The sequence below is a fragment of the Ambystoma mexicanum genome, chromosome 7q (assembly GCF_040938575.1).
Source record: "Ambystoma mexicanum isolate Mex_15411 chromosome 7q, UKY_AmexF1_1, whole genome shotgun sequence".
Taxonomy (NCBI): Eukaryota; Metazoa; Chordata; class Amphibia; order Caudata; family Ambystomatidae; genus Ambystoma; species Ambystoma mexicanum.
The window spans coordinates 747,480,168-747,496,882 of NC_090941.1; the positions used below are offsets into that span (position 1 = coordinate 747,480,168).

Consider the following 16,715-nt stretch of genomic DNA (forward strand, 5'->3'; position numbering starts at 1 on the left):
TATGAGAATTCACAAAAATAATCTTTTGGACGCCTATGATCTCATTATCTTGCAGGAAACCTGGATAACTATTCAGCCCACATGGCCTAACCATGAGATATGCTGGACACCTGCCATCAAATAACCCAAAGGCAGACCCATGGCTGGCCTCCTTACATCTCTTAAATTAGACTTTGGTGGCAAATTATTATCTTGGAGCTCTCCACATTCTTGTGTTTAATTGTCGAAACTGCAGCTCTCAAATCCCCTACACCCGCTGGCATCCCACACTGCTATTCTTAACCTTTATTGGAACCCAGCTTTTTTGTCTGATGTTATGTTATGTTACTTGGCATTTGTATAGCGCCTTCTGTATCATTGGTATGATCTCAAAGCGCTGGTAGGTTGAACGCCCTCGGGAACCGTAGTTCAAGTCAGTAGAGAGAGAGTGTTGTACGGTGCGTGGGTGCACCGGATATGTGTGCAGCCGGTGTAGTTGTTGGATGATATCTGCTTCCTAGCGATAGGTGTGGTGCTGAGGAAATCAGTTGGATGTGTTCAGTCTGGTGGGTAGACACCTAGACTGGATACTGGCTGCGTTAGGCCTGATGGCTGAAAGAAACCTCACCTTTCTCAACAGAACTATTGAAGGTGACACTCCATCCTGTCCAACTTGGAAGAGAAATATCTGTCGCAATTTTAGATTATGTTTTTATGTCAACTCAAGCAATCAATCGAGTTGAGAAATTCACCATCATTCCTTCCATGGACAGCGATCACAACATATTCGAAAGTGTTTGGGTACAAATATCTTGCTCCTCAAGAGAATACTACAAACCTGCTTTGCAACTCTCAGAAGGGAGAAACGGAATCAAATGGACCATACCGAAACTAAACAGTCTATTAAACAAATTGCATAATAACTCCCTATCCATAGACAAAGTCTCCCTCTACCCTGTGCACACGGTATACACATACTCTTATCCTATTTGTTGAGAAACCTCACTGAAACAGGCCCAGTTTTTCACCAAATACGCACACATGATGTTGATATCAGGAATAGAAAAGCCAAGATGAGGAGGGAATGAAAAAACATCAAATCCACTTCCCTCGCAGACTATAAAAGAAAGGCTGCTAATGACCGCAACACCAACAAGAACTAGCTAACACAACACAAATCACTCAAGATCCAAGACGCTAATTAACGGATACTCTTAGCTCTAACATCCAAATTCAGTGCTCAAATCTGGAGCCTCCTTAAAGATGGAGCCAGCACTGGGACTTCATTGCTTCTCTTGAATATGATAGGTGAACAAACCTGGGTGAACCACTTCACCACCCTTTTTGTGGAATCCTCTCCTCCAATAATACAGCGAGACCCTATATTAATGACCTAGATTCTTTAAGGATTGACAATACAGACATTCTAATGCGAATTAAAAAATTTAGCTCCTCAAGAGCTCGGGTACCCAATGGACTTTCGAATGCCACCCTAAAAGCTCATCCTGAGCACTTGTCCTCAATCTTGCACGCAATATTCCAAACAGTGACACAGACAGGCACCATTCCTGCCTCATGGAAACAATCAATACTCATTCCCATATTCAGAAAGGGAGATGGAAACATACCATCTAACTATATACCTCTTGCCCTTTTGGACACTCCTGGAAGAATCTATGCAAGATTGGTAGTTAATGATTTGGGTAAATGGTTAAAATCAGCAGATATGATGGATGCTCACCAATCCGGATTCGTATCTGGTCTAGGCACAGCTGCCAATCTACTCTTAATATTGGTTCTGAAAAATCAAGTAATCACATCCAAACAACCGCTATACCTTGCATTCATAGATTTCATGCAAGCTTTTGACTTTATCTCCCGTACCCTGCTGTGGCAAAAATTAACAGAAGCAGGTTGGCCATCATATATCCTGAACCTATAACAGCAATTCTATACTAACACATCCATTCAAGTGAAACTGAATCAAGAAGGACTCTTATCCTGTTTAATCAACACATATTGTGGTCTTAAACAAGGTTGCATTCTTGCATCTACTCTCTTCAACTTATACATCAGAGACATCCATAAAGACTTGGATGCTGTCAGAGCCTTTCCACCTAAATTAGGCCCTCAACCAATAGCGTGGCTCCTCTATGCGGATGACCTTGTTTTAGCTGACCAGACCCCCATTGGTCCCCAGTGGTAACTCCATGCGCTGAAAAACGATCCATTGGAAAACAAGCTCATGATTAATACTGGCAAATCCAACATCTTGAAAATGCAGTGCACTAGAGGAAAAAATAAAACATCCAGGCACACATGGTCTATATGAACGCAAACACTTGCTATCATCCACAAGCATAAATACCTAAGGCAAAACATTGATGACAGTAGATCTAATGCACCTTATAGATGTGAGCTGAAATATAAAACGGAATACTTGTGCTCGCAGGCCAAGTTGGTCCATCGAATATATGGTAAATTCTCCTGTTTGCCCTTGCTAACCTTATATAAGCAAAAAGTTATACCCGCATTAACATATGGTGCTCAATCTAAACTGCTCGAAAACCAGAAAGGCTGGGACACATTTAGAAGGAATGTTTTGGAAGACCACACTGTCCATACCAAAAAGCTTCCCCATCCCAGTAATTCGCTATGAATTAGGATTGATCTCGCTTAGGGTTGTCGTGTCATGGCACTCTATAATGCTTTATAGAAAATGCATAACGAAAGCTATGTTTGAATCAAGCCTAATACCATTTCTCGAATTCACTGTAAAAAATAACCATGACAAACTACTAGAAACTTGGAAAGAATGCTGTATCCTAACCATGGAGAAAGCTGACATTGACAAAAACACACTAAAGTCCAACCCTGAGCACGCAAAGTGAAAACTCTGGTATTATGACTGGACCAGCACCAGGGAAAAATGCACCCAATACAAGGCCTTTAATTCTGTAAACTTTCTGCCAAAAATGTCTAATCAACTTCCTAAATATGTACAGAAATTCCCAGATCAAACCTACTGCACTCAACTAATGAGATTGCGATTTAACCTATGGCCATTTGAACCCTTAGAACATTTACTCGTACATCGCACTAATTTAACTTCTTTACGAAAAGAATATATTTTCAAATTCTTTTGAAATGTTTCACTCTTTATCTGCCCACAAAATGTCGATTATGATTTTTAATGCACAGCATATCTCCCTAAATCTAGCTACAATCAACTTTCTACTGAGATTAAGTTTATAAATGCATCTATCGATCCTGTCAGGAGAAAAACCCTTTCTTTTATAGCTTTACAGCAGTTATAAATTCATCACCGACAAGCGATAATGTACTGCATGCAGATCATTAACTTTCATCTGATAATCCTGACTTTTATCAGGCCTTTAACAGCTACATAGAAATGAAACTGACATGATATACGCAATGCTAATAATAATAATTGCTGTCATAATTGTGATAGTTACTTCTGCTAGAAATAGTAAAATATTGCACTGTATATGGCTAGTTCATTTAATGCTCATATCAAATTTTACCCTCATTTTTGCATTTTATGTAATTCTTACGTGAATCTCATATGCATGCAATCATGTTATGTCCTAGTGAGAAAGTGATGAGTTCTTCACATGTAATCATGTACTGTCAAACAGCGAATGTGATGAACCTGTTTGACTATATGCATTTTATGTTTTTACTACACATGTTTTATCATATATTTGAAAAGTTGTAATTTACAACTAAAACACAAGTTTAAAAAAGAACGAACAGATTAAGACAGTTGTGAGATTGATTATGAATTGAGCACAAAAAAGTTATATTTTCACAAAAGTGATATTTCTCTGCGCCCTTTTATGGAAAAGTTGTACGAAACTAAATTAGTCTTGCACAGTTAACGTAACAATTTTACCTTGTATCTGCGTATTGTCAGTTTTCTTTTTCGTGTTTCAGTGTTTCTCTGTAGTAGTGTGTTACACATCTGGAAAACCTGTTGCATTACAGCATCTTGTCTCAAGTCATCTCGACCCTGAAAGTAAAAAAGTGTCATCAAAAAATTAAAATAGTAACAGATGACCAGAACACAGCTATTTCCCAAGCAGTATGAACAAATAATTGTGAAATCAGATATAAAATGCTAGCTATTTCTTATGATGCATATGAGCAAGGAAACTACTTACTTAATGCAGCTTTTCTATATAAAAAGAAGCAATATGTACTGTATGCATTACAAGGGTTAAAACCGGCTAATCCTCTGAGCTATTTGATGAAGGTTAGGAATAAAGAATTTGTAAGATTTATTACTGTACTTCGTTTAATATTTTGCCATGCAATGAGTATTTAGGTGCTTGGACTGGGATACCCAGAGAGGAAAGAATTTGCCGGCACAGCGCACAGAGGTTGCGACTGTCAGACATTTATTAACTGATTGCCAAAACTAGCAAGAATGATATTACAAGGGTTATAATGACCTTGTAAGCGATTTAAGAATGATTGCAACCGATCAGTTCTGGTCGACGATATACATTTTATTTATTTATTTATTTTGGTATTTATATAGCGCACAAAGCCCAGGGGCATGTAGGCACTTTAACTTAAAGACATGGTTACAGTAAGTGCAGATATCAGAGAAATCGCTTAGTTACAGAGCAGACAAACATTATGCCTTGAAAGTGCAAAAAAATACATACTTAGGAAAGCTCACCACTTGTTATAGGGAACTACATCAGATTATATAGGGACATAGCAGGTACATAGACAACATACTTAGGAAAGCTTGCCTTCTGTTGTGGGGAACCACATCATAGTATATATGGGGACATAACAGGTACATAGATAACATACTTTGGAAAGCTCGCCTCTTGTTGTGGGGAACTACATCATAGTGCATAGGGACATGGCAGGAACATAGATCACATACTTAGGAAAGCTTACCTCTTGCTGTGGTGAACTACATCATAATAAATATGGGGACATGGCAGGTACATAGATAACATACTTTGGAAAGCTTGCCTCTTGTTGCAGGGAATTACATCATAGTATATAGGGACATAGCAGGTATATAGATAACCCACTTAGGGAAGCTTGCCTCTTGTTGTGGAGCACTACATCATAGTATATAGGGACATAGCAGGTACATAGGTAACATACTTTGGAAAGCTTGCCTCTTGTTGCGGGGAACTACATCATAGTATATAGGGACATAGCAGGTATATAGATACCCCACTTAGGAAAGCTCGCCTCTTGTTGTGGAGAACTACATCATAGTATATAGGGACATAGCAGGTATATAGATAACCCACTTAGGAAAGCTTGCCTCTTGTTGTGGGGAACCACATCATAGTATATAGGGACATAGCAGGTACATAGATAACATACTTAGGAAAGCTCGCCTCTTGTTGTGGGGAACTACATCATAATATATATGGGGGCATGGCAGGTACATAGAGAACACGCTTTGGAAGGCTCGCTTATTGTTGTCAGGAGTTGGGCAGAAATGCAAGCAGTAAATAGAGTGGTGAGGTGCGCACTTGGTAGACACAATCTGGGATAAGAGGACTACATTAAACAGGTGGACACAAGCAGATATGGTATGGCGATAGTGCAGCAAGTAAGCAGGGCATAGCAATGATTAAGACAGTTTGCATTTTAAGATTACATTGCACGTTGAGAAAGTGTAGAAATCTTAACAGAGGATACATACAGTAATGGATTAATGCACACTTGTAGAATATCAGTATGGGTGGAGATATCCATAGAGCCAGGAAACATGGCTGAAACTCTGGTTTATGAAGGGTAGGATTCTATATTTGGAAGAGGGTTGTAACTAAACCACTCTGAGAATGTTTGTCGAGGGTACAATAATAGTCTTAGTAACGCATATAAAGTTATGTGTGGGGTAGATTTCGTATCAATTGTGAGGATTTAAATATGATTTTAATAGATGCGTCATATTAATTGGACTGTGCTATTGCTATTAGAATGAAACTTAGCTGCTGAATTTTAATGTCGATTGTTTTAATCTGGAAATGTTTTCATAATTGTTTTATTATTGTCGATATGTATGAATGAATTGATATGTAATATTATGAAAATTGGAAAATTGGAAAATGATTTGTGTAAAAATATTTTAGAAAGTGTATAAAGTTTTAATTAACCAATTTGCACTATACATTTAATAACCATTTTTTAAAAAAAATTCAGCCTGGAAACCGCTATTACATTAGTTAACAAAAAATACGAGGAAAATCTGCCATACTTTAATGAGAAGATGAAACCCATTCGGACAGACATCGCTGTCGTTAACGGCCCACTGCTCAAATTAAGAACCTTGGTGCAGCAAGTTTGCGTCTGAAGGGCGGTGATGCCATTACCGACACGGTAGACACTAGCCTGGGTTATATAGCCATTACTATCTACAGTTAAAAGGCATGGGTCCAAACGGTGATTGTTTTAAAGACTTCCTTTGATGCAAGGTCATTCCCAATGCACAATTTCCAGGCAAACATGGCTTGCCACTAGATCCATACACCACCGACAGGTCTGAATGTTTCACAGGTGGATTCACCAGAATTCTGTGCAGACTTGGCATATTAAAGAAGGGCTTTTTGTATTTTCATACAACCGCTAACCTTCGTACCTTTATGCACGGTTCTCGAGTGCATATGCATGTCGTTCTCTTATACACAACCCTCGTCAATACCTATGTACCCTCCCCTAGAGCCCACCCTCAGATTCATCTTAAATTCCTTCCATTTGTATGCTCAATAGATCGCTATTAATATACAAAAAGAGCATAAAGGTGGGTCATATCAAAGGAAGGGGAGAATATGGTTATGCCCTTCTGCGAAGCTAAAGAGAAAAACAATGGCATGAAAGCTACCAGAGCAACTGCCAGTGGTTATGATTAAGTCAATTATTTCATTACTCTCCAGTGTTGCAAAGTAGATCTAAGTGGCACATGCATGCTCAGATAGGAGTCCAGAGAATACTCTGCCTAGGGTCCTAAGCTACACCACACTAATAAGACCACACCGATTGTCTGGGGTTGCTTGTGGTCCATTACAGAAGGTATGTGACTTAGTGGCTCAGGCTAAACAGACCCTTTGAGTGGGCCCAAGAATGATTTGCATTTCGCGTTTACCTTACCTTTGCGTAATGGCACAGTGAGTTGAAAAACAAATAAAAGTTTGCCAGAAGAATTGCCAGTGGTTCTAATTAATTCAAAGCTGTCCATCCATTTCTCATCAGTATGAAGGAAGTGACTGATGGTGCAGGAGTAGTATATTGAACATCAAACAGGCAGCACACCATAATAATGAAACCTAAAAGGCTTCATTTGGGGAGTCCCATATTCGAAGATGCAGGCCATTATCGGAAGTCTGAATGAATCTGGTCAGCAATTTACCAAAGCTAAAGCTGAAACCTGCATGTTTATTTTATGCAGTGAAAATAATAATATTGCATTCTTAAATATTGCTTCATGATGAATTCCTTCCGCCTCTAAGCAATGTAGCAATGGGTGGTATTATACATAGCAGCGTGGAAGCTGGTGGCACCTTGCTTTAGGTTCATGGATGAAACAGAGCTATGGACATACACCAGAAAAGATGTGGTGTAGGTGGGCCGAGCAGCATTACATTGCGCCGCTCCGATGATATATGATATGATGTGGCATTCATAACGCGCCTGTACATGAGTGTTTCTAGACGCAACAGGACAAGCAGGGGGAAACAAAGAGAGGACAAAATAACGATCTTACTAGGCTTGGTGTCATTCAGATCTCGCAAGTGCGGGGAACAGGGAAGGGAAGACTAGTGCAGCCAGTGGGTGGCCAGTGGGTGGCTCATAAGTGCAGACAGAAGGGACTGCAGTGTTTCAGATACAGACCCTTAAGTGCTGGGGGGACCGGAGGCAGGGCAAGGGCAACTGGACATGCAGGAGCCTGGGCCCCGAGTTCAGAGGGTGATCAGTGCGCGGAGCAGTCAGGTACGTCAGCAGGGGAGAGGAAAGAGAAAGCGGAAGCGAAAAGGAAGGTCTTGAGTTGCTTCCGGAACCAGAGGTGGTTCTGCTCAAGTCTGAGAGAGGCAGGGAGGCTGTTCTAGAGGGAGGCCCCAGCCGAGGAGAACAGCCTCCCGGTAAACCCATGCCCCCAGGATGTACTGTTAGTAAATCCATCGTATTTGTAACAGATTAAAAGTATCATAATGACGTTTCTGTATGAGTTTATTTTGTTAAAACCCTGAGGGGCTTCTGATCTTGGGGCCAACCTTTCTGGAATAGGGATACTATGCTGGTTTTCTGCAAAGTTGTATGGAAATAATCCTGGTCTCTGCCTGTGCTGCCTGTCCCCCTATTGGATTAGGCAGCAGTCAACAGTAACTGTACCAAAGAATTTAAATAACTTACTTATTGCAGTATAGTGATGACATCACTACTCACCTGTCATATGAAAATGACAGTACTAATGCAACTATAATAATCACATTGCATGCTGTTAAACTAGCGCGCAGCAGAATTCCGGCTGGCTAATTAAAGCCATGACTAGCTATTCAGATGCCTTCCTTCTAAAATAGCTCTCTGCGAAACTTCACAGCCATTCCTTAATATGGAACCAATTATGGTGGCATGCTCATTTTGTGCATTGCTGCAGTGTAGCATAGAAGAGGAAGTACCTGCACGTTATCACATTTTGTTAACCACAGGGTGACTTTTAAATGCACTGTATTAAAAAGCGTAAAATATTAATCTGCAGTTCATAAGCTGCATAGTGGTATGTTTTTTATCTGAAGCGATTCTACATTTATTGTATGTAACAACTGGAAGATTTCCTGTTTGAGAGTAAGCGAAAGACCAAGTATTAAAGAGGATGGTAGTGTAGATATGTACTACAAGGAATGAACTACCCAGTACCACATGGAAAAAGGATATTGTAAGTCATCCTGGAGTTCTGGCCTCATTCTTAAATTTGGACACAGAACTCCTCAGTGACTTGCAATATCCTTATAAAGTACATTGTTATTATTCTTAAGATTCAAACCTGTGACCCGAGGTTACACAGACATCTCTGACTGAAGACTACTGGCCCATTCCTCTAACAAATATGTAGTACTACTAACCCAAGAAATCATCTATTTGTTATGAAATGGACATTCCCCACATAACCTTATATACCCTTTACTCATTGTAACTAGGCAATTGTATGGTCTGGTCTATAACCAGAAATGTATGGAATATAACTAGCGATGCGCAATGACTAGTCAAACCACCTAGATGATACACACACCTTCACAAGTTGCCGCCTCTCCTTTCCATCGGATCCCACACAATCTATTATTTTTGGGAGATTTAGACCACCTGCTAAACGAAACTCAGGCTTGAAAGACAATATGGTAACCAGATTTTCATATTTGCCAGAAGGGTCCACCTAAAAAGAAAAACAAAACAAACCCAGGTTAAACGTTTTGAAAAGTAGTAATTTAGGCATCGGTTATCAAGCAATCCACAATGCACCCATTCAATTTGTTAGTGCTAAAGACATCAGGTATGAGTAGCATGATTATAGTGCCCTTCATGCTATATGAAACAATGAGAATAACAATACAAATGGAAATATTGTCTCCCTGTAGAACATGTACAGTGCAGCGAGTTTGTATTGCATAATTATCTACAGGGAGCTGAAAAGCTTCATAATAGGTAATACATTTAGATTGTGATATACGATTGGTCAGTTATTAGGCAGAATTATATGGAGTACCCCTTTGGGAATCCCACATACAATTAAGACTACAAGTGACAGTACAAATTCACCTTTGGTACAAGCCTGTACTACATAGTTAAAGTGGTAGCGATAGCTGAGCAGCCAGACTTATCTCAAGAGTGAGTGAGCAGTATCAGATAGTTACACAAAGGACAGCAATTACTATGATTCAGGCAAACACTGACTCAAGCTGCGACTTCCGCTGGTTGAGGGAAAACCCCAGGTGGTGCGGAATGTCTGCCAGTTGTTGGTAGGTGTGCACCACACTCTAAGTGGGAGCTGGTCCTGACTAGCAAGTTATCCAGATACGGGTATAAGTGATGTCCCTCCAGGCAGAGGAGACCAGCCACCACATTCATCAGTTTCGTGAACACACAAGGGGCCAAATTGAGGACAAAAGGTAGCATCTTGTACTGAAAGTGGTACAACATAATCGTGAACCGCAGAAACCTCTGATGCAGCTGGTAAATGGGGACAGGAAGGTACACATCCTTGAGGTTTAGGGAACACATCCAGTCACCTGCGCACAGGGATTCTACTATGCGTGCAGAAGTAATAATCTTGCAGCGTGCAAGCAGTAAAGACAGATTGAGAAATGACAGTTCCAGGAATCCCCTCAGGTCAACCTGGTTGTTCTTGGGTACCGCAAAAATCCTGGAGTAGAAACCAGAGCACCTGTCTGATTGAGGAACCAGTTCCACCGCCTGCATCTCCAAAAGAGAAAGGATCTCTGGTAAAAGGGACGGCGACCCCATCTGACGTAGAGGAGAAGAGGACGGTAGAGGAAGACTGAAGCCCGTGGAGACTATAGAAAGGATCCACTGACTCTTGAAAAGACGCTTTCCGCTGTCCTGGAAAAGAGCCAGCCATCCCCCTACTGGGGAGCTGTTGTGTTTCCCGACCAGGACGTCATTGCTTCTTGGCTTCGGAGGAGGGGGCAGAGGAGGGGTGTGGAAACAAATAGCGCAAAGTCCTCTGCTGCTTCCTCCTGTCGTCGCTGGGCAACCTGTCAGGCCTCAGTGTACCACGGTCCCGGAACCCCTTGAAGCCGGTGAAAGCGCAGGTTTCAATTTGGTCCTGCCCTGAGACTGAGGGAGGGACTTCTGACCTGGCTTTGGTGGTTTGCGTGGAGGTTTTCTTCTTTGTCAACTCGTCATCGGTCAACGAATGAAAGAGGTCTACGCCCTCAAAGGGCAGATCTAGGATTGCTCTTGCACATCAGATGAACATTTAATGGCATGCATCCATGCCATCTTTCTCATCTTGGCACAATGGCACAGCCCTCTTGCGGCTGTGACGATACGGGAGAAAGAAGACTCCAAGGGGTACTGCATAAACAGCACAGGCATCCGCCAGACCAGCCGTGAAGGCAGCTTGCCTCTCCGAAGGGAGGTTAGGCAGATACTCCCCGAGTTCGTGCCACAGCTTCTCGTTAGCTGTGGTAAAAAGGGGTCGTCAGCATTGGTATGCCACAGATGTACACCTGATATGGCGTAACAACGTTTGCCCAAAGACAAAAGGACCTTGTCTTCCTTGGATAGACAACTGGAGGTGGCTCCCGAGGAGGAAGATGATGGTTTAGAATAGAGCGAGGCTGCAGCCACCACTGAAGAATGCAGATGAGGATGGGAGGCCAGGAGGACTGGTTCCCTGTCCGTCAGCCTGAATCTGCTGTCCAACTTCTTGTTCATCTGAGCATTGGCCCTGGGCTTCTCCCAGACCTTTTTTGCCATCTGCAGGACATCTTTCTGGAGAGGGATGCCAGAGCAGACTGTGGTGTGCTTGCCCAAAACCTCTGCTAGCACTCCCGATTCCTGGGGGCTTCCTTGGGCAGAGGGACCCAAGAACTCAGACAGACCCTGAAGGTGGTCGTGAAAGGCCTTAACAGATGCAGAGGGTTCATCATTCTGGGCGTCATCATTGTTCCCCCCTTTGCCTTTTTACAGACAGAGGGGAGACCGGGCCCTGGGACACGGGTGCTGGTGGAGTCCCCCCTAGGTCCGGAGCCAAAGACAGGTCCTACGGCTGTTGAGGGGGAGGCGTTGATGGTACAGGAGCAGGCTAATGGGTCTAGAGAACCGGTGAGGCCTGGACCGGAAGTGGGACAGGTACTAGTACGGAAGCGCGGGAGGAGCAGGCAGGGGAGTGGGCGGGGGGGCCAGAAGGCATCACCTGCAGGATCTCCTCCTTCACTATGTCCTTCAGGAGCCCCGTCATCAGAGGGGAACGTACGAGGAGGAGGAAGTGCTCGAAGAAGCAATCCTCACTAGTTGCCGGATCCCTAGGGGGCCAGCCCTCCGAAGCCTGGGTCTCTGCTCCTCGTCAAAGCGCTTCAGGCCTGTAGCCGTATGGCTGCAATGGGTAGATGTACCCCTGAGGAGACCAGATGCCTGTACCTTCCAGTCCGCCGCCGGTTCCACAGGGAAGGGGACTGCAAACTTCTTGCAAGGCCCATTTAATGGGCAAGAGCACGGGCGGGCATTGAGCCGAATCCAAAATGGCTACTAGCCTAAAAGGCTCCGCCATTGCGGTGTCTTTGGCCACACCCTGGGTGGGAGGGCGCGAAGGCCCGAGCCATGTGCAGGCTCAGACATGGGAGCACACACTTTGGGTCCCGTACCCGAAACAGAAGCGTCAACCTCAGAGATCACTCTGGTAGGTGCTAAACCCTCAGGCCGGCTGGCCGGTAGTCGTAATACCCTAACTCACAGCCTTGGAGTGAGCTTCAGTAGGCTGGGCCCCCTCTGCTCTTGCGCCAGCAGTCGTGCTGGATCGTGCCGAGGACTGACTCTTGGCGGTAGCACCCGACGATCCTTTACCCCTTGGGGTCAGAGAGGACGACGAACTTGATTGCACTTCCAAGGACAGCCCGGTAGGGCCCCTGAGCCTCCCGGTTTGGGTGTCGGTAGCCTTCGCAGCCTCAGGTCTGCCAGAACCTGAATCCAAGGAACCCTTGCCCGTGTAACCCCTGGGAAGGAGTAGCCAAGCTGACCAGAAGGCCTACCTTGTCTTGATGAGAGGTCCTGAAGCCTAAGGCTTTAAGGTGCGCCTGAGAAGTTTGAAAGATCTCCTTCCAACACGACAACCAATTCTTCAATGCCTGGTTACAGAGAGCGCTGCAAGCCGCACACACGTCCCAGCGGTGGTCGTGCCCCAGGCACTCAAGACAGAGTGCATGAGGGTCCCAGGCCGGGAACGAGCGGTCGCATGAGACACATCTTGTGAATCCTCCTGCAGGCTACATGCGCCGGTGGAGGTTAATAAGATTGAAAAACAAAACAGCGGGCAGCAAGCAGAGTTACAAATTCTCTGCGCCTGGCTGCCAGGCCCGACACCATCTGTGTGGAAAAAGGGACTGCGCTGAGGCGCCAGAGGGAGGGAGTTCAGGGGGGCATTTGCATGCCTAGGGCCGCGCCTCAGTGCGCTGTATTAAATTTAAAGGTGAAGCTCACTTTTTCACTTAAATATGCAAATTAACAAGGGGGGGTCCCCCCTACTGATGAAGTCCAACCAGACCGAAACACGTGTCTGGGGATGCAGTTGGTACTCTAGTTCAGAGGAGAATTGCCTAGCATTTCGGTGCTGGACTGCCCCAGGGCAGGACAAAGACTGATATGTTTGGGATATTTCTTCTCTGTGAAAGATAGTGAGCTAAAGACTCTGGGTAAGTCTCTCATAACCAGGACTAATGTCTGGCAGAGAGACTCCCAGGACCCCCCTTGTCAATTTGCATATTTAAGTAACTTTGGGTCTCACCCTAAGTTACTAGGGGAATCCAGACGTGGACCCCTTGCTCACTATTCTTAGAGAGGCACAGCTCCTCCCTACTGATGAGGTCCAACCAGACCGAAACACGTGTCTGGGGATGCAGTTGGTACTCTTGTTCAGAGGAGAATTGCCTAGCATTTCGGTGCTGGACTGCCCCAGGGCAGGACAAAGACTGATATGTTTGGGATATTTCTTCTCTGTGAAAGATAGTGAGCTAAAGACTCTGGGTAAGTCTCTCGTAACCAGGAATAATGTCTGGCAGAGAGACTCCCAGGACCCCCCTTGTCAAATTGCTGCTAAGGTGACAGATGCACGTCGACCGCTGAAGATAGAGCACCATAGTTCTTCAGGAGTTAAACCTTTACGGTCTGCAAACAAATGCTGAAGATAACATTTTTTTAAATCAAGCAGCGATGGGCAATCTACCAAAATATGTTTTAACGTTTCTAGAATTAGACAGTTTTTGCAGTATCTGCAGGCCTTTGCTCTTATACCAAGTAGATCCCTAGTAGGCCATTGGTTCAGTCTCATCCTTAGGAACATATTCCTATATTTAGGATTTGGGAATTTAATCAAATACAATTCAGTCTGGTTCAAAGGTTTTAAAGCAAAGCTACCTTCTTTAAACTATTGGTACCTTAGAGACAACTGCCATGTCGTCTGCCAAACATACCACTATAGTTTGGTCTTTGCTCATGTTGGATCATTGATCAGCAATTCGGGTGATATGTCAGCAGCTTCCATGCAGTCGAGTAGCTAGGTCATCCAAGTTTCCAATAGGTTATCTATATCAGGGGCAACCAAATACAACAGACTAGATAGCAGGGTCTTCAAAGGGCAAGCAACCAAACATTTCTTATATATTGTTATCAGTCTGGCTTCAGAGCTGCCAGAAGCACAGAAACTGCTCTCCTGAACATCCGTGAAGACCTGCTCTCCAACCTTGTTTCCAACACCCCCTGCGTCCTCATCTTACTTGATCTCTCTTCGGCATTTGACACGGTCAAAACTGCTCAACCGTCTCTGTGATAACATGTGTATCACTGATAAGGCCCTGGGTTGGCTGACTTCTTTCCTCTCCGATGGACCCTCCCAGGTCCAACTTGGTTCCTTCCTCTCCTCTATCTCTACCTGTGGTGTTCCCCAGGGGTTTAACCTCTCTCCCTGGCTTTTCAACCAATACCTGGCACTTCTTGCCCACAGCATTGCCGTTCTCTGCCCCAACTTCCAGTGCTATGCAGATGACACTTGGCTCATTTTCAGGCTCCCTTCAGCCACCTCATCTCCTTCTCTCATCTCTGACTGTCTGTCTGCTATCCAGGAGTGGTGTGCCGCCAATGATCTCTGCCTTAATGCCAGTAAGACTGAAATTCTCCTCATCAGCACACCCGCTCCCTCCTTTCATGTCACTCTCTAGCCGATCTCTCTTGGACTTCTTCCAGCTCCCACCTGTGTGGCTAAAAACTTTGAGGTCATCCTCCACTCCACACTCTCCTTCTCTCCTCACATCTCAGATGTCTCTAAGAAGTCACACTACAAGCTGTACCTCCTCAGAGGTAGTCTTCCTTTCCTCTCCTTCCCCCAGAAGCTCACTGTCTCCAGAGCTCTAGTTCTCTCTAGGCTGGACTACTGCAACAGCCTCTTTCTAAATCTGCCTCCCTCTACTCTCCACCCTCTGCAACTCATCCAAAACAGGACTGCAAGACTTGTCCTTGGCCTCACGCCCAGGGATCGTATCTCTCCAGGACTGAAATCTCTGCACTGGCTCCCAGTGGCTGCAAGGATTAAGTTCAAAACCCTCTGCATTGTCCACAAGGCCTTCTCAGGCCTGAATACCTTCAACTCTCAATTCCTAAATATCTTCCTTCATGAGCTCTTCGCTCAGCCGCCTCCAACTCCCTCGGGGTCAGTCACTTCTCCAAGCAACGAGTTGGTGGTAGATCTCTTTCTTTGGCTTTTCTTTGGAGAGCCAGCCTCCCTGCCTCTCTGAAAATTGAGAACCATCTCTGGTTCCAGAAGCACCTCAAGACCTTCCTCTTTGCTTCTGCTTTCTCCCCTCCTATCCCCTGCTGAACTCCTGGCTGAAACTGAAACTGCACTGGTCACCTGGCTACCCTCTGTTCTTGGGCCCACGTCCCCTCCTCGACAGTTGCACACCTGCACGGTCCCCTTGGCAACCCTTGCACTTGGGGCTGTTTCTGTACCCCTACAGCCCCATACCAGCACTTGACACCTGATGTCTGCACTTACCCTTGCACTTGCCACCAGCTGGCTGCACTTATTTATTCTTATTTATTGCTTTTATTCATTTACTGTTTATCCTATGTACTGCACTTCTCCCCTTCTTGCTTGCACTTTTCCCCTTTCCCCCTCCCCTGCACTTGCACAATCTCAATGTCACTTGGCCTAGTAAGATCATTGTTTCCGTCTTCCCTCTGTTGCCCTCCCTTGCCTCGTCGCACCTTGAAACATGTGTTATAATGCCATATTATATCATATCAATTTCCATACCACAATGATATGAAGTGATAATAAACCCATCTCATACATTATAATCCCTACGGGATGACTTGAAGGGAGGGATAGAACTTTTCTCTAAAATTGCCCTTCTAATCTGGTCCAAAAGTTTATTCCTATATAAGGTCTGGCCTCAGCACCATTTGTTATTATAACATCGATGATAAAGTCTACTGACCTTCCTTGAAAAAACCTTTTAGGTTAAAATCAAGTTTATAAAAATATATATATATGTTATTATGGGAACTACTTTCTGCTTGTAGTAAATATCACTGGCTTGTAGGTGAACTTCCCAAACCTTTTGTGTATCAACTTGGCTTGCGAGATTGCTGTTTGCATTTCTTTCTTTAGATCTAAATGGTAAGGTAGGTCAGATGAGGTATTGTTCATATTTAACCCTAGATAACAGTATTCATTAACTCTTTCTATGGGGTTATTGTATAGCCTACATACAAAATTCTGCCTTTGTTTTTAGTTTCTCTGCAAACTAAGATTTTGGTTTTATCGGGGGTAATCGATAGGTGATTCTTTACGGTGTAATTTTCGAAAGCAGTTAATAATACATTGTAAAATTAGAGCTAATATATGTTGAGGGCAGTCCGCTTTTTCCAGTTTCTCAAACAAAAGTTCTCTTGACACTGAGTCAAAAGCAGTTTTAAAATCTATAAAAGCCATGTAAATTGGTTGT

The 16,715-nt window shown here is 43.9% G+C and overlaps 1 protein-coding gene across 2 annotated transcripts in view; it reads right to left on the reverse strand.

Moving 5' to 3' along the window:
• Positions 1 to 16,715, reverse strand: part of ATM (ATM serine/threonine kinase) — a 3,046,976-nt gene that overhangs the window by 261,025 nt on the left and 2,769,236 nt on the right. For both annotated transcript variants that reach the window (XM_069640412.1, XM_069640413.1), the window contains 2 exons: positions 9,269 to 9,409; positions 3,896 to 4,012 (listed from right to left, as the gene is read on the reverse strand). In XM_069640412.1, coding sequence (XP_069496513.1) covers positions 3,896 to 4,012; positions 9,269 to 9,409 — 258 coding nt within the window. The remainder of the gene's footprint in view (positions 1 to 3,895; positions 4,013 to 9,268; positions 9,410 to 16,715) is intronic.